This window comes from Primulina tabacum, chromosome 17 (genome assembly GCF_025594145.1).
Source record: "Primulina tabacum isolate GXHZ01 chromosome 17, ASM2559414v2, whole genome shotgun sequence".
Classification (NCBI taxonomy): domain Eukaryota; kingdom Viridiplantae; phylum Streptophyta; class Magnoliopsida; order Lamiales; family Gesneriaceae; genus Primulina; species Primulina tabacum.
Window position 1 is genome coordinate 22,590,137 of NC_134566.1, and position 27,042 is coordinate 22,617,178.

General features: G+C 37.2%; 1 protein-coding gene across 1 annotated transcript; it reads left to right on the forward strand.

Moving 5' to 3' along the window:
• The first annotated feature begins 12,135 nt into the window (after positions 1 to 12,135).
• Positions 12,136 to 12,630, forward strand: LOC142530577 (uncharacterized). The gene has a single exon (XM_075636405.1). It carries the CDS (start codon positions 12,136 to 12,138, stop codon positions 12,628 to 12,630), a length of 495 nt encoding a protein of 164 aa, XP_075492520.1.
• The last annotated feature ends 14,412 nt before the right edge of the window (positions 12,631 to 27,042 follow it).

The window sequence follows — 27,042 nt, forward strand, 5'->3', positions numbered from 1 at the left end:
TATATAAATGCATTATCTCAAAATTATTTTTAAAATTTGTTGACTTGATTTTTTCTGGCGCAAGCCCTCGTTGGAAAGAAGAAATTGCTCGCTAGCTAGAAGTTTGGCTGGCAGCTTGAGAAGACCAAATCCTCGGTTGGAATTTTAGAAATGGCTCGCCGGCCTCGGTAGGAAGGCAAAATAGCTCTATATTATTAAACTTTTCGGACTTGAGCTAAAATATTCCTTCATAATCGTCGGTGGAGGAGAATCGACGTCAAAAATGGAGAATCGACGCCGGAGGAAGAGAAATATACGCACGGACGTTATTGTTGATGGCCCAATAAATATTGATATCAGCCCAGGACTCGTGGACAGCCCAAGACTCATGGATCGACAAATTCTGCTCTTTAAACTTTTCATTCCCTTCGGTCCAATAGCAAGGCCTAAACCCTACCCTAGAATGAAAAATTGTCATGCGATGCCTTTTTTACTTTCCAATTCATTCGAACCCACACTATATATATAATGGCTTCTGTTATAACTGTGTGAGACGGTCTCACGGGTCATATTTTGTGAGATAGATATCTTATTTAGGTCATTCTTAAAAAATTATTACTTTTTATATACTAAGAGTATTATTTTTTATTGTGAATATCGGTAGGGTTGACACGTCTCACAAGATACCTACTATATTATAATATATATATATATATATATATATATATATAATATATAAGGCAGATTCTGCACGCACAAGATATAACTAGGCCGCTACTAATAATAAACATTAATGTAGATTCCCATTCACAGCTAATAAATTATTGGATCGATTTTTGGACTTTTCAGACACACAGGAATCCGATTCTCACATCTACATTTTGTCTTCTGGAAATTAAATATAATCAAATTTAGTGTATATTGGAGATGTAACTCAGGGAAATTTCAAATTAAATTTGTTATAATATTATATGTTAATTCTTTTTTGTGTATATATACATGTATATATTTATTAGAGCGAACAATACGGTCCCTCTTTGCACAAGTTCGAAGAATTAGGCTCGAGTATATTTTAAAAATATACATAGGATGTTGTTATCTTGGTATATTTTTAGTAGCAATAATTGTGGATTTAAAGACCGTCGATTATCCAAAATTTCAACCCTCAGCAGCATCCATGTCACATTGTCATCCATTTGAGCATCATGCCCGCTGGCACAATTTATATGGGTACAATTTTTCCCACTCAGATAAGATATATTTTTGAAAGATTACTCTCGTACAATTTATTGAAAATTTTAGGGAAAAAAATTAATTTTTTAAAAATTTTAAGGTACAAGATCATAACAGTCTATATATCTGATCGTCAAGAAAATATAAAGGATACAAAAAATTATTTTGTTACATGTGTTTGTCTCCAAAAAATAAAAATTTAAAATTAAACGGGGCGATCGTTTGTTCATACATATCGCTCGACAGAAAAGGAGAAGAAAGAAGCATCGTTTAGCTACGTTCTCAGCCGCTAAAGTATGTGCTCATTCCAAAAAAGGAGAGAATCTAAGACTTAGTGACAATGCATGCCATCTAAAGTTGGGTTGGAATTTACTCATAAAGTTCCTTTCATATTTCATACGCAAATCATGGTTAAGGAAATAAACCAGCTTGATTTCTTAAAAGAAAATTGAAAATTTAGGGCTCGATTCCAGCAGGTGACACTAGTACCTACACAGGCTTCGATTTGGTTTTGGGCTTGAAATCACGAAGAATACTGTTAGAAGGGGGCCGGAACGGTGTCCCGGCGCAACCCCTCTGACGCTCAAGTCAGAGACTGGGGATATAAAGGAGGGAGCACCTAAGGGTGGAATTGGACGATCAAACCTGATATTTATAAGAGAATACATGGGCCTTTCATCTGGGGTAAGGATGGGTCGGGGATTTGGGCCTGATCTTGAGGGGCCCATTTATGGGGTATCACCGTGCATAAACAAATTAAATAAAAACAACGTACAATAATAATTATTATATATATACTTAAACGTGATCTCTCCTTGATAAATACCAAACACTTGATTTTCTTGTCATCCCACAATATCTTTGAAATGACACAAAACCAAAAGACTACAAACCCCAAGGGGGTGTGCGAGAAACTTTGCAATATTGTAAACCCTTTCAGATCAAGCACTCAAGCCACTGATCATACCAACATACCTATTGGGTTTGATCCCCATGTTACCGATTTCATCTTGCCTAAAAAACCCAAGAAAACCAGCAGAAAGAAACACACTTTCGAGAGAAAAGAGATTGTGGTCTTTAATGGACAAGGAAATGATCAAAAGGATGTTTTAAGAAACGGTGGTCTTGCTCACGGGGTGTTCGAAAAATCAGCTCCAGGCGAGGCTAAAGAGCAGTCTGTTCTTTTTTCGGGGGGAAAGATTAATTCCAAGAAGAACGACGATTCGATGTATGATGGTAAGTTTTCTGATTATATTAGTGAAGTGAAGAAAAAGATTATGAGAACTGTGACGCGCATTAATGGCGCCGATCATAGTCCCGGAAAAGTGACCAAAACAAGGGACAGTTTCAATGATCGGGTCACGAATTATATTGATCAAGCAAAGATTAAGATGATCAGAATGACCACCAATGCTGGAGATGAGAAGGGCTTTTCATCTAAATAATACATATATACACACATGTATATGATATAATCACTATATATTTATATATATCGTAAAAACAATTGGCCCCGAAATATGTTTGAGAAGTTCGGAGTAATACTGATTTTATGAGTTTCTTAAAAGATAAATCAAAGAACTTGTGTGGAAAGAGTTACCGTGATGGTTTAATTGTATGAGAGTATATATTGGATTTAAACGCACACTCAGTGTACACACGATCATTGTGTGTAATATTTATATAATCATATAATATGGCTACTGTTGTTTCATATTATTCTCAAAAAATTCATGTTACAGAAATTAAATCTTAAATTAATAGGGTCAGTCGGAACCGAAAAACATAGGACCGTACAGGAACCACAATTTTTAGGGTGATACATGGCCAACAATATGATTGATTAATATACCGAAAGATAAAAACACAACCACTACAAGAGACAACGGATTTTAAACGACAACTGTTTTATTCTACAATGTTTTTAAACAGATATCTTTTTCTCAAAAACATAAACAGAAAAGTCTTTAGAAGCGGAGCGGTTTACAATTTTTATGATATACAATTTTATTTTGTACTCAATTCATGCAACAATAATAATAAATACCTCTTTAATTATGCAACTAAAACACTTGCGATTATTATCCAATATTCAAAATTCATCTACATCGTTTGTTGCCCGGTCTAAAATAATTCGACTAACGTAGCTGGCAATTCTTTCCACAACGAAGAAGAGCTGAAAATTGAGAAAACAAACTAGTCTCTCTTTATCAGTCAAGGTATTTCCAATAAATATGTTAAATTTAGGAATATGAAACTAAATTATAATGAAAATGAACTAAAATATTATATATGTTTTTGCTTAAAAATCCAATTAAGTGCATGTATTCCTTTAGTTACATACGGATTTGTAGTTATTCCTACGAAGATCTTTGCCCGAAATCCTAATCAAACGGACAATACATCTTTTACCTAAACTTTTGCTCATCCGCCGTTTGGTTTGATTTTTAAGATCTATGATTTTTCTACTTGTCTGATTATTTATCTCACCTCGTTGACGTACTACTTCATCTTCTTCCATCAATTTCGCTATATACCCTCACCTTTTTTACCTCTCTTCACTAAAATATGAAGTTAGAAAATTAGCATTAATATTAACTGTCTCATGTTTTCCCATCATTAACCATGACAAGCATTCAAAATGACGAGGGACGCATGCTATAATAAACCACATATTTGAAACAAACAACCGTAATATTGCCTTTACATATGGTGGCAGAGATCAATAGCAAAAGAGAAAACTTGTACTTTATCTAGTCGCTGTGAAGTTCATACATAATCAAACCCATTTGACCTCAGATACATATTTCAAACAAACAACCGTATCTCGCCGGAATTAATTCGAAGGCAAATTAATTCGTTTATCACGCAAACTAGCTGCAGTTACAATGTAATACCTGAAAATGACACGTTTTAGGAGACAAACTCATAACTAATTCATTCTAAATCCAAATCGATTATAACCAGAGACATTTCAAAGATAACTAAAAAGATCTATTACTTTCATATAGACACCACAACCAAATTATGGACGGATTAATGCCAGTTCCCCACTGAATCCATCGCAATTACATCGGTCCGAATAAGAAATCCAATCTGCACCAGTGTTAGTAAAAATCAAGCCATTGTAAAGCTAACTGGATTATCTACAACTTTTTTTTTTGAACACAAACTTGGAATAAATAATATGTGGAATTTTCCTAGTAATTCGAATTTAATAACACATTTGCACAGACCCAAATGAAACTTCCAACTATATTTCATATCTCATTCATTTCAAATCCAATTTGCTATAAACTGGCGGAATTTTGAAGCCAATTCAAAACGCTACAAGTTTCTTTTGAATCATTTTCCTAACTTCTTAGTGTAAAAATCGTAGAATTGCAAAGAATAGTAGGTAATGGCACAGCCGGATGCATGCCTCTCCCATTTGAGCAGTTTTCAAAAATCTAACACAACTCATTCAATTTTCTATCAAATGGCGTAAAATTGGTGCCAAATCGAAGCCAAGACAAAAATCTATAAGGCCCGATATATTGATTAATCAATGAGGCTCCAAGCCTGACTACAGATGTCTTATCAATAAGGCTTCCTTAATCAGTTCCCCATAAACATAAGAATTTCTAATATAAATCAATAAGTCATAATATATTTCTAAAGTAAGGAAACATTGCATCAACAATGAGTGGTTTAATGAATATCTCAGCTTCCTGTTGTTCTGTGAGACATATCTCAATCTGATGTTCTTCAACACATTATATCGGATGAAATGGTATCTTATATCTATATGCTTGGTCCGAGAGTGAAAGACTAGTTGTACGTGATTGCGATCGCACTAATGCTGTCACAAAAGGTCGGTGACTATGTTGCATCTACTCCTTAATCATTCAATTGTTGTTGAATCCAAAGAAACCGAGCACGACAACTCCCGAAAACTAGGTATTTAGCTTCATCAGCAGATATTGTAATTGATGTATGTTTCTTACTGAATCAAGAAATAAGTCGGTCTCTGAGAAACTGACAAGTTCCACTCATACTCTTCATTTCAAGTTTGTATCTGAAATTTTTTGGAGTTGTAATTTTTAATTGATCACACACATGTATAGGATATTATTTTCAAATTATGTAAATAATGATAAATTTTGAAATATTGAATAATACATGGTATTCAAAAAATTTCTTAAGCTAATAACTACATTAAATTCCAAATCTAGTGTAAGATACACAGTAAATTCGAAATTCAGGGCTGGATATCAACATAATTGGAAGGAAATATTGCATACAAGACAACTTTCTCAACAAGGAAGCTAGAAAATTTGTAATACAATCTAGATACATATGAATATGTAAAAGAAAGCAGTCTACGTTCAACCATCCAGTCAAAGACTAAATTTCAAAATTCAATACATGGTATACACCTTTTTTGGCGCGATTTTTAAGTATGGATTAGATATTTCGAAATTATGGAATAATTATCTCAAAATTTTGAAAGAAATATGTTGGAAACTTAATTTCGGAAGTTTGATAAACCGAGCGTATAAAGATTGAACAAACTGATCAAGAAGACTGAAAAGAACTGATCTAAAAATACGCAAACTATTGGATGCTTAACTGGAGATTAGTGCGCTGCTAAGGCAACTGAACTAAGCTAATCGAACTATGTAGTGGACTGGATGATCAGGTGGAACTGATCAGTTTTACTACAATCAATTGAGAGCTATCAGCTAATTCTATCGGCTGTGTCAAACTGATAAAATAGTTCGACACGTCATCAATTAATGAATATAACTATCAACCGACAACTGTACAAAGGTAGACTGCAACATGTAGTGGGAACGCTGCATTCAGCAATACTACAGTTTACGATTGTCATAAGGATATTGACGTGGTAAACAACGGATAGAAAGATTCAAAAGTATTCATTAATGTTACCGTTGGAAGCAAAACCTATAAATAGCCGAGAAGAGCAGCTGATAAAAATAATGAACTAAACTACCAAGTTGTTATTCTACTGAAATCTCCTCACAAGCTTTCTGTTCATATTCAAAAGATTTCAAAAGCTCACACTTAGTATATAAATTCATAGCATTCAAGGCTATACATTGAGCTTACAAAAACAAACACTTATTGTTGCAACATTCGATCTTGTAGAGATCAGTTGTGCTGAGTAGTTTCAAATCAGTTGAGAACTGAAAAACTGTATTGAAACTAAGAGTTTCAGTTTGGCATTGTTAAGTCCAAAACTGAAGGGGGTCTGTACAAGTCTTTTATTGATCAAATTCTTTTAGTGAATTTCTTATCTTCTAGATAGAAGGGGTGACGTATGAGTGATTGAAATCTCCGAATATCCATTAATCTTGTGTCTCTTAATTTCAATTTTATTCTATTTGTCAGTCAGTTTATTTCCGCACTTTCATTTGTTAACTTATTTACATTGATATAACAAGATTCCCGAATTCAGTTTATCACTATACTGACTCATTATTATAAAAGATGGTAAAATTGTCGAGTATTTATTCAACCCCCCTTCTAAATACTCTTTCACCTACCAACCGATCCTATCAAGTGGTATCAGAGCAGTTAAATCTTGTTCCAGAATATTCTTACCTACAAAATCTGATTATCATGTCTTCCTTCAGCAAAATTCCAATGTTCTCAAGAGAATAGTTCGATGACTGGAAGATTAGGATGCAGGCTCATCTAACTGCACAAGATGATGACATTTGGTATGTCATTACTGACGGACCCATGAGAATACTGAAAGAAAATATTGTTGTTGCCATAACTAATGGCGCACCACACCGTATAGAAAATCCAAGAGAAGAATGGACAACAGAAGACAAAAGAAAAGCCAACTTGGACAATGTGACCAAATATATCTTGTATAAAACGCTGGATATAATCAATTTCAGAAAAATAAAGATGTGAAAAACTGCAAAAGAAATATGGGAGATGACTCAACTCTGCGAAGGCAATGAGAAAACCAAAGATAATAAACTTTCAGTTGATGTTCAAAAATTAGATAATATTAAAATGAAGATTAGAGAATCTATGCACGAATATGATGAGAGAATCAACAGCATAATAAATGAATTGAATGCACTTGAAAAGATGTATTCAAATAAAGAAGTAGCGCTGAAAGTAGTCAGAGGTCTTCCCAAGGAATGCGATATTAAGACAATGGCTATGAGAGAATCAAAAGACCTGAATAAGGTCGAATTACATGATCTATTTGCTGATCTGAAGGCCTATGAGTTCGAGTTGCAAACAAGACAAGGAGAACCTTCCACACCAGCAGCTACAATAGCTCTTAGTGCTGTCAAACTGGAACCAACTGGTTCAGTTGAGAAAACTGCTGATCAGTTAAGCAATGACGCAATGTAATTATTTGTCAAAAAATTTGGAAGATTCATGAGAAGAAATCAAGGCTCTTTTCAAAGACAATATCAGAGGAATAACACCAAGGAAGAACCAAATGCTTGCTACAACTGTGGCAAAACTAGACATTTCATTGCTGACTGTCCTAAGACAAAGAAGGATAGTCGAGTGTCAGCTGAAAAAGGAAAGAAATCACATGAGCACAAGATCAGAACTATAGATGATAAGAAATCATTCATAAAGAAACACGAAGTTCTTCTAGCTGAGGAAAGTAAATCCAAATGGGCTGAATCTGACAGTGATGAATCATAACCTGAGAGCTTGAGCAGCTCCAGTGATGATGAGGAAGTCAAGTGTCTGATAGTTGATGACACATAACTAGAATCAACCAGTGAACATTTATTCGATTTTAGTTCAACTGACTTTACACGTGATGAACTTATTTCCACTGTTATGTTAGAGAGCGGACATCAAGTCCAAGGACTGTGGTGATTCCTGTCGGCCCAATATTGCGGTTTAGTAGTTACATTGCTCCAGCACGGGTTCCCTAGCTTTGATCAAATGATTTATGTGTATAGGCCACTTGCATTGAATATAACTCTACGCAAAAATTATTTATGTTTGCGATTATGTGTGACAAGTGTGAAAATATGATTTTATGTTTTTATGAAATTTTTTATGCAAAAAAGTCAAGTTATACATATTTATGCTTGTGATATTTTATGTACAAACTAAGTTTAAATTGCATGGATTTTATTACGTAGTACTCATTATTCACGGTTTGTGCATGTTGAGTAATTAAACTCACTAGACTTGATCGATGCAGATGATATAGTTGAGGAGATGGGAGACGGTGACCAGTGAGCAGGCTCGGACTAACGGCAGTGCAAACCCGAGGACCTTGTAGTTCGCTAGTTTTACTAGGCACATTTTTAAAACTATTTACTTTGCTTTTATTACACTTATTTTGGTGACTTGTATGCTGAACATTTTACGATATGTTTCAATTTTTCAAATTGTGGTGGATTTTTTTAAATTGGGATTTTATGGTTGTGGTATTTAAAATAATGGAGTTTTAATGTTAATTGTATTTTAGTATGCGTGGTGACCTATTTATTTTACGAGTTATATTTATGATAAATTATTTAATAAGAAAATTTCAAAATTTTTCGCAAATATTAAAATAGTATTATTTTAAGACATGGTTCGTTATAGTTGGTATCAGAGCGCAAAGTTTCCTGATATAGGGTTCTGTCACTAGTGGTTGCGAGAAGCTCAGTAATTCACGCCTCAAGTCTGTAAATTTTTTAAGTTTTAAATGCATTAAATGTTAAGTACGAGTTTTCTTAACTATATGTTTTAGTTTTAAAATCATTTTAGCATGTTATATGAGTAGTTCGGTTATGCATGTTTGTTACGTGTTGGGTTACATTATGAAACAGTATGCCTCCTAGACGTATCATTGACCTTGAGGGCCATGAGGCTCATGATGAGTAGAGAACCTCCCCTCTACGTCCACCACCAGGCCTTCAGGCTCATATGCTTGCGGGCATGACTCAGTTTTTTGTACAGTTTGCGAAAAACAATGCTGAGGTGGATAGAAGGACGAGGCCTAAGGCAATGTATGACCGATTTCGTAAGATGGACCCGAAGGATTTTGGTTATATTAGTAGGCTAATTTCGAAATTTTCGTGAAAAGTTTAGGATAGTGGATTCAGCAATTGCATGAGATTAAGTTTAGTCCTTGTTGAGAATTGTTAAGTTTTAGGGTATGTCAATATTATCTCGGGAAGGAACTACATAGCGGAAGTAGCCACAAATGCTCTATTAGATTCCGGAGTTACTCATTCTTTTATATCAGACGACTTTGTGAGTTACTTGGGCCTCAATCCCATTAGACTGGATGTGAGTTATTCTATGAATGTTCCATTTGGGGAGGAATTGTCTACTTCTAAAGTGGTCAGAGACTTGAGTCTCGAGCTACAGGGCCACATAGTCTATGATGACCTTATTGTATTGCCAATTCCTTAGTTTGACATCATTCTAGGAAGGGATTAGTTGTCAAAGAATAAAATGACGATCAAATTCCAACGAAAATCAGTGAGGGTCAGACCATTGGGCAATGAGGAGTTTGTATTTGAGCCAAATGGACGACATGCCATGGATCGTCTTAAGGCGAGGAAGCTTATCCTTAAGGGGTACCGAGCGTTTTTGGCGAGTATTAATTCAGGCCTGTTACTACCAATAAGATAGTAGCAGACGTTCCGATTGTCAGAAATTTTCCGGACGTTTTTCCTGACCACATTGCGGGTATCCCACCTGAGCGCGAGGTGGAGTTCTCTATTGACCTTATGTCAGATGCCGTGCCAATCTCTAAGGCATCGTATCGATTAGCACCTGCAGAGATAAAGGAGCTCAAACAGCAAATACAGGAGCTACTGGATAAAGGATTCATACGCCCTAGTTGTTCACCTTGGGGCCCACCAGTAATCTTCGTGAAAAAGAAGGATAGAAGCATGAGGCTTTGCATCAACTACCGGGAGCTGAATAGAGTTACAGTGAAGAATAAGTACCCCTTGCCAAGGATTGAGTACTTATTCGATCAATTTCAAGGAGCTTCCATTTTTTCCAAGATAGATATTCGCTCTAGGTATCACCAGCTGAGGGTGAAGGAAGCAGATGTGCAAAGAACAACCTTCAGAAATCGCTATGGGCATCACGAGTTCCTAGTGATGCCATTTGGATTGACGAATGCTCCAACGATCTTTATGGATCTCGCGTATTTCAGCCTTACATGGATCAGTTTGTCATCGTATTTATAGATGACATCTTCATTTATTCAAATAACCAGGAGAAGCATGGACAACATCTGCGTACCGCAATACAAGTACCGCAGAATCGTAAAATGTTTGTAAAATTCAGCAAGTGTGAATTTTTGTTAGAGAATGTGGCATTTTTGGGACATGTTATTCTAAGTAGTGGTATTGAGGTTGACCCGTCCAAAGTGGAAACATCGAAGGAATGGGTTGAGCTTAAGAACGCGTCAAAAATTCGCAGTTTCTTGGGATTAGCGAGTTACTACAGAAAACTGATTCAAGGATTTTTTTCTATTGCAGTGCCACTCACCTCGTTGACGAAGAAAAATGCCGAGTTTGTATGGAGTGCTAACTGTCAGAAGTGCTTCGACAATTTGAAGCCAGCTCTTATAACAGCACCAGTTTTAGCCATTTCATCAGGGAAAGGCAAATTTGTATTGTACACTTTTGCTTTTAAACTCGGATTAGGTGATGTACTGATACAGCATGGCCGAGTCATCGCATATGCCTCCAGACAGTTGAAGGTGCACGAAAAGAATTATCCGACTCAAGATCTGGAGTTAGGGGTCGTGGTCTTTGCTTTGAAGATATAGAGACACTACTTGTATGATGAGAAGTACCAGATATTTACTGATCACAAGAGTCTCAAATATTTCTTCACTTAGAAGGAATATAACATGCGACAGAGATGGTGGTTAGAGTTGGTGAAAGATTATGACTGCGACATTAGCTATCACACGGGAAAATCCAACATAGTTGCTGATGCCTTGAGTAGGAAAGCAGGAGTGTTAGCACAACTTTCGGTTCAGAGACATCTTCAGCTAGAGATGCAGAATTTTGATCTCGAGGTCTATCCTAAGGGCAGAGCTCCTAGATTATTCACACTAACAGTACATTCCACATTGATAGACCGTATTCGTAGTCGAGATTCATCCGACAAGCAATTGCAGAAATAGCGATCAAGAGACGAGTCTAAGGGTCGTAGGATTTATACAGTGAGCGATGGGATTGTAAGATATAGAGGAAGGATTTGGGTGCCCAGAGATAATTCGATTCGAGGAGATATATTGTCAGAATCACATACAATGCCATATTCCATTCATCCAGGAGTCACCAAGACGTATAAAGACTTGAAGATGCTTTATTTGTGGCTAGGAATGAAACGAAACATTCGACGCTTTGTATCTGAATGTCTAACTTGCCAGCAGGTGAAAGCAGAGCATCAGAGACTAGCAGGGATGCTCAAACCTCTTCTAATCCCCGAGTGGAAATGGGAGAAAATTACCATGGATTTTGTAGTCGGTTTTCCGAGGTCAGTCAGAGGATATAACGCCATCTAGGTAACCGTTGATCATCTTACAAGTCGGCGCACTTCTTGCCGATAAAGACGACATTTTCTATGATGCAATATGTAGAGTTGTACATCTGGGAGACAATCAAATTACACGGAATCCCAGTTACCATCGTATCTGACAGAGACCCGAAGTCCACGTCGTTCTTTGGTAAGAGTTTTCAATCCGCAATGAGCACGAAATTGCTATTCAGCACAACATTCCACCCTCAGACAGACAACCAGTCCGAGAAGGTGATACATATTTTGGAAGACTTACTGCGTGCATGTGTGATTGAAGTGCAGATCACCTATTCAGTGGGATGATGACGACTAGAGATCAGAGCTTGGTCCAAAGATTTTCAGTAGACTGTGGATATCATAGTCAAAATCCAAGACATGATGAAGACTGCTCTGAGTCAACAGAAAAGCTACACTGACAAAAGAAGAAGGGACCCTGAATTTGCCGCAAGAGATCACATCTTCATAAAGATAACACCTATGAAGGGTGTTATGAGATTTGAGAAGAAACACAAGTTAAATCCGAAATTCATAGGACCATTCGAGATCCTCGTGAAAGTGGGAACACTAGCTTACCGTGTAGCATCGTCGCCGAATCTGGCATGTGTACACAATGTGGTTCACGTTTCTATGCTAAAGAAGTACATGGGGAATCCTTCACATGTACTAAGTTTTGAACCGTTAAAACTATCACCAAAACTTTCATCCGAGGAGAAGCCTATTCTGATTTTAGATCGACAGGAGAGGAGACTACGGAACAAAGTTATCAAGTTGGTCAAGGTCAAGTGGCTGAACCATTCCGACGAGAAAGCTGCTTGGGAGACCGAAGCCAACATGAGCAGTCACTACACAGAGCTGTTTCGTAAGCCATAATTTTGAGGACGAAATTTATTTAAAGGTGAGAGGAACTATAGTGCCCAAAAACTAGAACGCGCAAACCCCATGCATGATAAAATTATTTTATTTATTTATTTAGTTAAAAATTTAAGCAATCACTACCAGAAAAGTGGGTTTCCGCAGCGTGCAATATGCGCCGCGGAAAGATATCCGCAGCGTGCATTGCACGCTGTAAAGTTGAAAGCCATCTTAAGTTTGACACTATTGGCGGCGTGCGATTACGCTGCGGTTTAGTCTAATAACGGCGTGCAGAGTATGCTATTGATAGTTAAACTATTGGCAGCGTGCATATGTACGCTGTTAATACAACTTTCTGCAGCGTGCACAATTATGCCGTTAATAGTCATAAAACAAAAAATATTAGCGACGGTTTCGACAAAACCGTCACAAACGGGCGACGGGGCCAAACCGTCGCTAATTTAGCGACGGTCTTAAAATTTAGCGACGGTGTTATAATTTCGCGACAGTTCCAAAACCGTCGCTAAATTTTGCGTAAATTTAAAAAAAAATTTGCTTTTATAATTTAATACATTTTTATAAAAATACAATACAACTATAATAATAATACTCATGATCTTAACTAACAATTAAAAAATACTCATGATCTTAATTAACAATTAAAAAATTAACCAAAAATTGAAACAAAAACAGGTATTTAAATCGAAATTCAAATCATGTAACTAGAGAAAAATTTTAAGTGTTGTGAAAAAAATGAACGGAGATCGGGAATAAATAGAGAATTTACGATTTTTTAGCGACGGTTTGTTACTAAACGATCGCCGATGTAAGTCTATTAGCGACGGTTAATTATTAACCGTCGTCGATTCAAATCGGCGACGGTTTATTCTAAACTGTCACTAAATGTGGCCTTAAATCGGCGACAGTTTCTTGTAAACCGTCGCTAAATGTGGCCTTAAAATCGTCGCAAATTTAACTTTAGCGAAATCAGCGACGTTTTTTTCTAAACCGTCGCTAAATGTGGCCTTAAATCGACGGCAGTTTCTTGTAAACCGTCGCTAAATGTGGCCTTAAAATCGTCGCAACTTTAACTTTAGCGACGGTTTTACTAAAGCCGTTGCTACATTAAAATTCGAACTCATTTTCCGCAGCGTGCTTATAATATGCATGCCGTGAATAATACTATTGACGACGTACGATTAATGTACGCCGTTAATGTTTGAACACGATTTTTTTTTAAAAAAAATGATTTACTTTTTGCAGCACACATAAACTTGTACGCCGTTAATAATACTATTAACGGCGTGCCTTTATTGTGCGCTGTCGTTTATATAATTTATTAACAGCACACATAAATGCAAGCTGCAGATATTACTATCCGCAGCGTGCTTTTAATGCACGCCGTTCATAATAATATCCGCAGCGTGCTTTTAATGCACACCGTTAATAGTATCAAGTTACTATCCGCAGCGTGCTTTTAATGCACACCGTCAATAGTAATATCCGCAGCGTGCTTTTAATGCATGCCGTTAATAGTATCAAGTGCAACACTATTAACGGCGCACATATGGGTGCACGTCGTGAAAAGTAGTATTCGCAGCGTGCGTTTAATGCACGCTGTTGATGACGTGCTGCGGAAAATCATTTTTCTTGTAGTGAATTCATGTTATGCGTTAATTATTTTAAATGCATATATATTTATTTTATTATGAAATTTAAAATGTTTTCATGAGTTTATTCTTCAAACGAATATTCGATGTCAAACCAGAAAAAGAGACCATAGAAGATTAAGATGTTAAAAATTTAATTTATATTTTTATTTTAAGTCAAGAAAATAGTATTTTAAAGGATTTATAAATTTTAGCATTTGTCAAATTTAATTTATCGAGTGAAATAGAAATCTTAAGCAATTTATTTAGCAAAATCAGAAAATAAGGGATTTAAATACGTCCACTCGAAATAAAATATTTCAATAATTATTATTATGACTTAGTTAATTAAACTATGTAGTATTTAATTAAGGATATAATTTAAAATTTGTAGTACCCTTAATTTCAAAAGTTGGAAGGCTACATTAGTAATTTAAGTTGTAAGAGCTTAATTGGTAAATTTAATTAGTGTTTTAATTAAAATAAAACACCTAATCATTATCTCATTTAAATACAAGAGTCCTACCATATCCTAGACATAAAACCCATGTCCACACACAAACCACACGTTGAACACACACACACACGACACACTAAGTTGGCCGAGAGTTTGTGAGGCTAGGGAAGAAGAATTTTTTTCTTTCTTCCAACAACAACTTAGGGGGATCATCACCCTACCATACTTGATTTATAAAGCCTTTTTTCAAGCCAAAAAACGCAGCAATTCGTCTCCGTCGGGCATCCGTTTTCCAGCATGTTCATTTGTCGATATTTCATGTGTTTTAACGCAAAAGCACGTCTAAACCATTATTTTATGCATTTAAAATGTTATATACTGTATTTTATATAAAATATGCATGAAAACTCATTTGTTTAATTATATATATAGTAGAATGTGATTAAAACTCGTTTCAATACATATTACGCTTGAACTTATTCGTTTTATCGAGTTTTTAATCGCCGTCTTCGCTGGACCGATCCTATAGCTTACGGCTATGTATGGTCACATTATGGGATGCTTTTAGGTGACATTAGGTGGTCCATGAAGGGCCGATAGGCCTCTGGTACAGTAGGAGTCGAAGGAAGCTCACCGCGCACATTATGGGGATAGCCGCGGGTTCCCTTCGAGCTGGTGGGTTAGGCTGGACCAGGGTGCATGGATAAGGTCTAGGTGGAGAATTATTGTCTCGGGGTAAGCCTAGTATGGGTCGTTTAAGGGCTGGTTGGTTGGAATAGCTGCTGGAGTTGGGAACACACCATGCGCGCATATGGAGAGGCGCGACTAGGGTGCACGGTTTTGGGTTGTTTAAGGGGCTGTGGTGTGTTAGGGGCTGAAACGGGCTGTACCAGAGGCTTAAGATATGTCTAAGGGTCGAGTCTAGGTCATGGTTCAGGCTTGGTTTGAGTTATAATCGATAAGAAGTCGTATGGAATACGTAAGTACCATAGCGTCACTCTTTGGGCAGCTTGTGTCTAGATTGTTCGTTGTGTATGGTACGAGGTTTGGGCATGGTTCGGGGCTGGTCTAAAGCCTTAGGCAGTAGGTTAGAATGTATTTTATGTATGTTTCAAGTCCCGAGTTTATTGGTATGTCCTAAGTGGTTTAATTCGGGAGTTTTACATGTCCGAATGCACCTTAGGAGATGATTTGGGTATAACTTTTAGTATGTTAGGGTAGCAAGTCCAAGGATTATCTAACGGAGTCCACGATGTTCGTAAATATATATCACATGCAAAATAATTATTTTGAGCATATGCGATTTGTCTTGTGGCCAAATTATGTTAATGGTTTGGAAGCTGGAAAACATGTCCAGGGACCTCTCCAACCTTTTCGTAGGATTATGTTATGTTAGAGAACTGACATCAAGTCCAATGGATGTGGTGTGTAGAGCCCAAAATCAATACACATAACACCCATGCATTATTTAAATTGTTAATTAATTTATTTTAATTTAAAATGATTTTTAGTGATGCATGACCTATTTAAATTGCGTTATTTTAAATTGTGTATGTTTATGTGATGGACGTTAAAATGTTTCCTCGAGTTTCATGTTTCAGGCGATTATTCGATGCGGGATCGAGGAAAAGAGACCGGTGACGATTTTGACAATTTTAAACGTGACATTTTATTTTAAGTTAAGGTTGGGGCATTTTAAATAATTTAAAGTTTTTAGCATTTGTAAAGACTAAATTATTTATTTAAGTAATTTTAGAATTTTAAAACCTTTAAAGTTGAGCTTTTGTGCATTTCATTTTTTTTTAAGAGATTTTATTTGTGATAGAAGAAGGTTAGTATTTTAATTAACTATTAATTACTAATTAAGAAATTTCGTTCCCTAATTATATTACTAAACTCACGCACACACCTAATTACACACACGCTCACGTAAAAACACACACGCACAATCACGTTTCAGATTTCTATTATTTTGAGAGGAGTGAAAAACCTAGGGTTCTTCCCCAAGAGAGCAGCCGCCCCTCCTCTTCTCTTCCAGCACCTTTTCGTTGGTTTTCTTCAAGGAATTTAGTGCCACGTTCGTCCCGGATCGTCTCTCGCATCCTTCCCGCTTCGGTGTCGTCGTTTCGGTAACGTTAAAGATTTAAAGGCACGTATATTCTGTTTTTCCTATGTCGATCTTGTCATAGTATTAATTTTATTATGCGTAAAATTCATGTATGATGTTCATAGTTTGAGCAAAAAATTGGTTGAATCGGTTTTGAAGAAATTTTTAGATCTAAAACTCGAACTTGCTGTCCTTTTTGAAAACTGAGATTTTTCGGTCAACAATTCGGAAAACTTTCAACATTTGAAACGTAGAACTTTTTGATACCTTCGATTTGACAGTAAATTCGAATTATTTGGATAAGAAATGAGTGAGTTATGAATGTTTTCGTGGGACTGCTCAAACTGCGACTTTTATGAAAATGTGTTCTTAACATGTTCTTGAAGTTATTTGTTGCAGGCTTCGTTGGGCATCGCCGGGCTTGTGTTACTGCATTTAGATATGTTATAGGATATGTTTATGTGTTATTTGGTGGTTCGTTTGGGTCGGGATTGGCTTGTGATGTAATAGAAGTCGTAGGAAGCGAAACGATGTCGAATTACGGGTTATTGTTTTATTGAAGTTTCTTGTCGATGCATGGGGACGTTTGGGGTGTTTGTACGGGTTTGAATCAATGTAATAGCATCCTAGGATGAGTCTCGAGGTGTCGGTTCATGGTCCTTATGCTTGGATTGAAAGGGTGAATGATTAAGTTGGTGAATTTTCGTGAATTTCCAAAAACAGAGGGTACCCGGACCCCGGCACGGAGTCCGTGTCCTTTTTCATTCAAAAATACGAAATTACAGTGCCTACCCGGACCCGTGCACGGACCCCTACACGGGGTCCGTGTACACCCCTCTTAATTTTTTTTAAATTTGAATATAAAATATAGGATTTGTTTTGTGGTGATGAATATAAAACATAAGATTTGTTTTGGGATTCTTTATCATGGTTTAGTACGATTAAACGAGGTCAAGTCCGGAGTGATCTAGAATGTCATAAGCTATTTATTTACTTCGGTAGTGAGCACGAGTACCTACGTCTAAGTTATGAAAGATAAGGATTTGAACTCACGTTAGTATGTGCAGTAGTGGCCCCAAGCAAGATCCAACGAATCCCTCAACGCCAAGTAAGTATGTTTGACGTGCAAAAGAAAATATTTTCATATTTTTATGGTATGCTAAATGTCTTGTGACCAAATTATGTATGAGATTGGAAAGCGGTAAAGTATGACCAGGGACCAATCCACCCAGTTAAATTATGAACGGATTTAGATCAGGATTGGAAAGCGATAAAGTATGACTAGGGACCAATCCACCCGTTAAATTATGAACGGGGATCTCATGTATGTGGCAGTGGTTCTTCCCTGTCAGCCCAGTACTGTGGTTTAGTCTGATCAGGCGTATTTATGTATGGGTCACTTGCTTTGAAACATGCCTCTACGCAAAATGATGAAGTTTATGTATGTACAAGTATGCAAGCATGTTTAAGAAAAGTTTTATGTTGATGGCACGTCTATGTTATGTATGTATGTTAAAGTTTAAGTGAAAGTTCAAGTTCCAGTATGTACGTTCTATTTTAAAGCTGCATGTGATTTTATTCGTATTACTCGTTATTATCAATTTATACATGTTGAGTATTTAGACTCACTAGACTTGATCGATGCAGGTGAGGATGAATTTGAAGAGACGAGGGATGAGGACCAGTGAGCTGGCTTGGACTGAGCGGGAGTCTAAACCCGAGGACCGCATTATTTTAAGTTTTATGAAATGTTCAAAATACTCTGATTTCACGTTTTGTTTACATTGTTTAAACAAGTACTTTTGTTAGCAAACTTTATTGGTGATCATTTTTATTGCAAATATTTTTGGGTGGACAATTCGTTTATGATCACAATTTGAAAGTTTATTGTTATTTAAGAAAATTTTTATTTTTCCGCAAATTTTAAGTAGTTCAAAAATTACGGTATGTTACAGTTGGTATCATAGCGGTGTTATTGTAAAGGGTTATGCCTACTGCCAGTTGCAAGAAGCTCACGAAGTCACACCTCAAGTCTGTAAGTTTTAAAGTTTTAAATTCATTCGTGTAACATATATCCAGTCATGATTTCAGCATGTGCATGTTTGAGTTCAACTTACGTGCATCTTATGATACTAGTATTATGTTCATGCATGTTGGGTTTTCGTGTTGGGCGAATTGTTGGAACAATATGCCTCTTAGACGCATGATAAATAGGGAAGCCCAGGATGGGGAGAGGGTTACTCCTCCTCGTCCACCCCCAAATTTGCAGGCTCAGATGCTTGCAGGGATGACCCAGTTCTTCGCACAATTTTCGGGGAACCAGACTGCAGTAGACACAGGGACGAGGCCTAGATCAGAGACAGTTTATGAGAGGTTTAAGAGGATGGATCTGAAGGAATTCTCGGGGACTACTGACCCGATGATAGTGGAAGGATGGATTAAGTCCATCGAGGTAATCTTTGCATTTATGGAGCTGCAGGATGCAGACAGAGTTAGATGTGCCACCTCCTTGTTGACTGGAGACGCCAGGCTTTGGAGAGAAGGCACTTCAGTGTCAGTGAACTTACAAATACTGACGTGGAATGGGTTCAAGGAGGTTTTCTACTCCAAATACTTCACTGAAGAAGTACGCTCCCACCTGACCAAGGAGTTCATGTCGCTGCGACAGGGAGACAGCAGCGTGGCAGACTTTATCAGGAAGTTCGAAAGGGGGTGTCACTTTGTGCCCCTGATAGCTAATGATGCCCAGGTGAAGCTGAGGCATTTTATGGATGGGTTGTGGCCGATCTTGCGCCGTGTTGTTCGAATTGCTGGTCTTACGACTTATACAGTTGCCGTGTCGAGAGCTTTGGCGGCAGGGCAGGACCAGAGGGACATTGAGGTCGATAGGCTTGGCAAGAGGCCCTATCAGGCACCTTGTCTTGAGGAATCTTTGTAAGTCATTAAGAAACTTAGTATTAAGTGGATATGAGTACTGGAATTAGGTTATTTAAGACTACTTGGGTTGTGTATGTTTTAATTTCAAGTTTATGAAATAGGTGATCATACGGGGATATTGGGTGAAATAAAAACAAAAAGGAATTAGTTGTATTCAACATAGGTTACCAATGGTCGAATATTAAGATTTTTATCGAGTAAGAATCTAAAATCTTTATATGAGGATTCTAGAATTCTGTGGGTTATAAGTGAAGTTGATTTATTAGAATTAGTCCATCATTAACAGGGGGAAACTTATTAAGCTTTATACGTTCGAATGAATTAAGTATTGAGGATACATCAAAATGTGACATTCGTTCCAATGAGGAAGGTTTAAGTGTCTTAGGCCTCAACTATAATGTAATTGGGAAGGAAATAGTTTAAGCATGTGTTTAATGCTAGGAAGGTTTTATTATCTAAGCAGAATATCGATATTCTATATTTTGGGGTTTTATGAATTAATGTTACTCGAAATTTAAGATTAGCAACAATATTTATTTGGGATGTGCTTGTAAATAGCTAAGTTACGTAAGTTTGGTGTCGTAAGGTAAATATTCGATTCAAGGATTGTAGGTCAATAATATTACGGGGTTAAGATAAGGTTTAAATTTTGAGTGTAGTACCAAGGATAGAAGTTGATCAGTAACTTTTGGTGCTAAGATTTCTTAGGTTGAACTGCATAAATGCTAATGTAATAGATCGATGAACATTATGGGTATAGTATAAGGAAAGTAAGATACGATAAGTTTGAACCTCCATTATATTGGGAATTGTGAGAAATGTCAGAATTCGAGTTCATAGTAAAGTAAAACTAAGACAGCCTTCAGGACTAGATATGGGCATTACGAGTTCTTACTGATGCCGTTTAGACTGAAAATGCTCCAACGATTTTTATGGACTTGATGAACCGAGTATTTCAGCCCTACCTAGATCAGTTCGTCATAGTGTTCATTGACGACATTCTTATCTACTCGAAGAGCCATGAGGAAAACGTTCAGCATTCGAGTACAGTGTTGCAGATTTTGCAGAGACACGAGTTGTTTGCAAAATTCAGTAAGTGTGAATTTTGGTTGGGGAAGGTAGCGTTTTTGGGTCATGTAATTTCTAGCAGCGGTATCGAGGTGGATCCAGCTTAGTTAGCAGCAGTTAAAGAATGGGTTGAGCCAAAAAATGCGTCAGAGATCCGCAGCTTCCTAGGCCTAGCAGGCTACTACAAGAAATTTATTCATGGATTTTCTTCAATTGCAGTGCCACTCACTTCATTGACCAAGAAGAATGCTAAATTCGTATGGAGTGATGAATGTCAGAAGAGCTTTGACACTTTGAAGCAAGCTCTAATTTCAGCACCAGTTTTAGCCATGCCGGCAGGGCAAGGTAGTTTTGTGTTGTACACCGATGCATCTAAGCTTGGGTTAGGCGCAGTGTTGATGCAGCATGGTCGGGTTATAGCTTATGCTTCCAGGCAGTTGAAAGTACATGAGAAGAACTACCCGACTCATGATCTTGAGTTAGACGCCGTTGTCTTTGCGTTGAAGATATGGAGACATTATTTGTACGGCGAGAAATACCAGATATTCACTGATCACAAGTGTCTCAAGTATTTCTTCACGTAGAAAGAATTAAATATGAGACAGAGACGGTGGTTGGAGTTGGTAAAAGACTATGATTGCGAAATTAGCTATCATCCAGGGAAAGAATGTTGTGGCAGATGCCTCGAGCCGAAAAGTTGCAGTCGTAGCACAGATGTCAGCACATAGATCTCTTCAGTCAGAGATTCAGAGATTCGGGTTAGAGGTTTATCATAAGGGCAAGGCTCCTAAACTGTCTAATCTGACAGTCCAGTCATCTTTGCTAGAACGAATCAGTGCAGGTTAGTCTTCAGATGAGCGGTTACAGAAATGGAGACTGAAGGATGAAGCTGAGGGCAGTGTACTCTACACAGTGTCTGATGGTATTGTGCGGTACAGAGGAAGGATGTGGGTGCCTATTGTTGATTCGATCAGAGAGGATATTCTGACAGAGACACATGCATCTCCGTATTATTTTCACCCAGGGGGTACCAAGATGTACAAGGATTTGCAGATTTTGTATTGGTGGCCAGGTATGAAACGAGAAATCCGTCGATTTGTGTCTGAATGTCTCACTTGCCAGCAGATGAAGGCAGAGCATCAGAGGCCAGCAGGAATTCTTAAGCCATTCCCTATCCCCGAGTGGAAATGGGAGAATATTACCATGGATTTCGTTGTTGGATTGCCGATGTCAGTCAGAGGATCCAATGCCATTTGGGTTGTAGTGGATCGACTCACTAAGTCAGCGCACTTCTTGCCAGTAAAGACGACTTTCTCCATGACGCAATATGCGGAGCTCTATATCAGGGAGATAGTCCGTTTGCACAGAATCCCAGTTTCTATTGTGTCTGACAGGGACCCAAGGTTTACATCGTCCTTTTGGAAAAGTTTGCATGCAGCCATGGGGATGAAGTTGCTTTTCAGTACAGCTTTTCACCCACAGACAGATGGCCAATCTGAGCGAGAGATTCAGATTTTAGAGGATTTATTGCGAGCTTGTATGATAGATTTCCATGGGACTTGGGAATCTAAGCTACCTCTAGTGGAGTTTACATACAACAACAGCTTCCAAGCATCTATAGGTATGGCTCCCTACGAGACACTGTATGGAAGGAAGTGCAGGTCACCAATTCATTGGGATGAGGTTGTCGAGAGAGAAAAACTTGGTCCTGAGATAGTTCAATAGACTGCAGATGTGGTGGTCAAGATCCGAGACAGGATGAAGACCGCCCAGAGTCGTCAAAAGAGCTATACTGATAAGAGAAGAAGAGATCTCGAGTTCGCCGTAGGTGATCACATTTTTGTAAAGATGGCACCTATGAAGGGTGTTGTGAGATTTGGGAAAAGAGGCAAGCCGAGTCCAAGGTTTATTGGACCGTTTGAGATTCTTGACAGAGTTGGGACACTAGCTTATCGTGTAGTCTTACCGCCGAATCTGGCCTGTGTACACAATGTGTTCCACATCTCGATGCTGAGGAAGTACTTAGCGAATCCTTCGCACGTTTTGAGCTATGAGCCATTGCAGCTTGCTCCAGATATGTCGTATGAGGAAAGATCTGTCCAAATCCTAGACAGACAGGAGCGTAGACTTCGGAACAGGGTGACCAAGTTGGTCAAGGTTCAGTGGTTGAACCAATCAGTGGAAGAGGCCACTTGGGAGACCGAGACAGATATGAGGAACCGCTACCCAGAACTGTTTGGTAAGATTTAATTTCGAGGAAGAAATTTATATAAGTGGGAGAGGAACTATAGAGCCCAAAATCAATACACGTAACACCCATGCATTATTTAAATTGTTAATTAATTTATTTTAATTTAAAATGATTTTTAGTGATGCATGGCCTATTTAAATTGCGTTATTTTAAATTATGTATGTTTGTGTGATGCACGTTAAAATGTTTCCTCGAGTTTCATGTTTCAGGCGATTATTCGATGCGGGATCGAGGAAAAGAGACCGGTGACGATTTTGACAATTTTAAACGTGATATTTTTTTTTAAGTTAAGGTTGGGGCATTTTAAATAATTTAAAGTTTTTAGCATTTGTAAAGACTAAATTATTTATTTAAGTAATTTTAGAATTTTAAAACCTTTAAAGTTGAGCTTTTGTGCATTTCATTTTTTTTAAGAGATTTTATTTGTGGTAGAAGAAGGTTAGTATTTTAATTAACTATTAATTACTAATTAAGCAATTTTCTTCCCTAATTATATTACTAAACTCACGCACTCACCTAATTACACACACTCACGTAAAAACACACACACACACAATCACGTTTCAGATTTCTATTATTTTGAGAGGAGTGAAAAACCTAGGGTTCTTTCCCAAGAGAGCAGCCGCCCCTCCCCTTCTCTTCCAGCACCTTTTCGTTGGTTTTCTTCACGGAATATAGTGCCACGTTCGTCTCGGATCGTCTCTCGCATCCTTCCCGCTTCGGTGTCGTCGTTTCGGTAACGTTAAAGATTTAAAGGCACGTATATTCTGTTTTTCCTTCGTCGATCTTGTCATATTATTAATTTTGATGTTTATTATGCGTAAAATTCATGTATGATGTTCATAGTTTGAGCATAAAATTGGTTGAATCAGTTTTGAAGAAATTTTTAGATCTAAAACTCGAACTTGCTGTTCTTTTTGAATACTGCGATTTTTTAGTCGAGAATTTGGAAAAACTTTCAACATATAGAATGTAGAACTTTTTGGTACATTCAATTTGACAGTAAATTCGAATTATTTGGATAAGAAATAAGTGAGTAATGATTGTTTTCGTAGGACTGCTCAAACTGCGACTTTTATGAAAATGTGTTCCTGACATGTTCTTGAAGTTATTTGTTGCAGGCTTCGTTGGACATCGTCAGGCTTGTGCTACTGCATTTAGATATGTTATAGGATATATTTATGTGTTATTTGGTGGTTCGTTTGGGTCGGGATTGGCTTGGGATGTAATAGAAGTCGTAGGAAGCGAAACGATGTCGAATTACGGGTTATTGTTGTATTGAAGTTTCTTGTCGATGCTTGGGGACGTTTGGGGTATTTGTACGAGTTTGAATCAATGTAATAAAATCCTAGGATGAGTCTCGAGGTGTTGGTTCATGGTCCTTAGGCTTGGATTGAAAGGGTAAATGATTAAGTTAGTGAATTTTCGTGAATTTCCAAATACAAAGGGTACCCGGACCCCGGAACGGAGTCCATGTCCTTTTTGCTTCAAAAATACGAAATTTCAGTGCCTACACGGACCCGTACACGGACCCCTACACGGGGTCCGTGTACACCCCTCTTAATTTTTTTTTAATTTGAATATAAAATATAGGATTTGTTTTGTGGTGATGAATATAAAACTTAAGATTTGTTTTGGGATTCTTTATCATGGTTTAGTACGATTAAACGAGGTCAAGTCTGGAGTGATCTAGAATGTCATAAGCTATTTATTTACTTCGGTAGTGAGCACGAGTACCTACGTCTAAGTTATGAAAGATAAGGATTTGAACTCACGTTAGTATGTGCAGTAGTGGCCCCAAGCAAGATCCAACGAATCCCTCAACGCCAAGTAAGTATGTTCGACGTGCAAAAGAAAATATTTTCATGTTTTTGTGGTATGCTAAATGTCTTGTGACCAAATTATGTATGGGATTGGAAAGCGGTAAAGTATGACTAGGGACCAATCCACCCTTTAAATTATGAACGGGGATCTCATGTATGTGGCAGTGGATCTTTCCTGTCAGCCCAGTACTGTGGTTTAGTCTGATTAGGCGTATTTATGTATGGGTCAGTTGCTTTGAAACATGCCTCTACGCAAAATGATGAAGTTTATGTATGTACAAGTATGCAAGCATGTTTAAGAAAAGTTTTATGTTGATGGCACGTCTATGTTATGTATGTATGTTAAAGTTTAAGTGAAAGTTCAAGTTCCAGTATGTACGTTCTATTTTAAAGCTGCATGTGATTTTATTACGTATTACTCGTTATTATCAATTTATACGTGTTGAGTATTTAGACTCACTAGACTTGATCGATGCAGGTGAGGATGAATTTGAAGAGACGAGGGGTGAGGACCAGTGAGTTGGCTTGGACTGAGCGGGAGTCTAAACCCGAGGACCGCATTATTTTAAGTTTTATGAAAGTTCAAAATACTCTGATTTCACGTTTTGTTTACGTTTTTTAAACAAGTACTTTTGTTAGCAAATTTTATTGGTGATCTCTTTTATTGCAAATATTTTTGGGTGGACAGTTCGTTTATAATCACAATTTGAAAGTTTGTTGGTATTTAAGAAAATTTTTATTTTTCCGCAAATTTCAAGTAGTTCAAAAATTACGGTACATTACATGGTGAACCCTGCTGGATTAGTACTGCATTTTAGTTTGATTAAACTATTCATGTGTATGCGCCGCTTGCATTGACCAGAAATTCTACGCAAAAATTATTTACTTTTACGATTATGAATGACAAGTGTAAAAATATGATTTTTATGAAATTTTTTATGCAGGAAAATCGCATTATACATATTTATGCTTATAATATTTTATGTACAAACTAAGTTTAAATTGCATGGATTTTATTACGTATTCCTCATTATAAACGGTTTATACATGTTGAGAAATTAGACTAACTGGACTTGATCGATGTAGATGATATAATTGAAGAGACGGGAGGCTGTGACCAGTGAGCAGGCTCGGACTAGCGGCAGGACAAACCCGAGGATCTTGTAGTTCATTAGTTTTATTATGCACATTTTAAAAACTATTTACTCTGGTTTTATTCCATTGATTTTGGTGACTTGTATGTTGAAAATTTTACGTTATGGTTGACTTTTTCAAATTACGGTGGATGTTTTTAAATTGGAATTTTATGGTTGTGGTATTTAAGATGATGGGGTTTAATATTAATTGTATTTTAGTATGCGTGGTGACCGTTATTTATTTTACAAGTTATATTTATGATAAATTATTTAATAAGAAAATTTCAAATTTTCCCGCAAATATTAAAGTAGTAATATTTTAAGACACGGTTCGTTACAGCTTTCCTCCACCTCAAGTGTTAGCTCAGCAGTCTACTTTCGTCTGAAAGGTTAAAAGTTTAAAAATAGTGGTTCTACTACTTCTTCATTATCTTCTAGTTCTAGTGGATCCCAGCTAGGGAGTCCAACTATTGCTCCTTATTGTGGAGGAAAGCATACTATCGAGCAATGTCAGGGTATTTTTCGTACATGTTATAAATCTAGGCAGGAAGGTCATTTTTTACGCTTATCTCCAAATAGGGATATGACTTCTTTCCAACCTCAACCAGGATTTCGAGGTGGCCCTAGTACAATGAGACCTACTACTCCTATTCCCTCTTTCCAACAGTCAAACTTTCCACAATATCGAGGGCCTAGTGGTCAGATTTTCCAAAGCCCTCACCAAGCCAGAGTGTATGCCATGACTGAGGATCGGGCAAAGGAAGCTCATGGTGGTGTTATTGTAGGTATCTACATGTTTGTGATTATCTTGAGCATCTTATTCATTCATATCTCATGCATTTGTTGCATTTCATGATATTATGTGTACTCCATCGTATGATATCTTATCGATAGCCGTGGCAGCAGGAAAGATTAATTTGTTTGAACAAGTTGCGTATAATTGTGTATTGATCTATGAGGATAATTTATTATTTCTGAATTTGATTACCCTTCCAATGCATG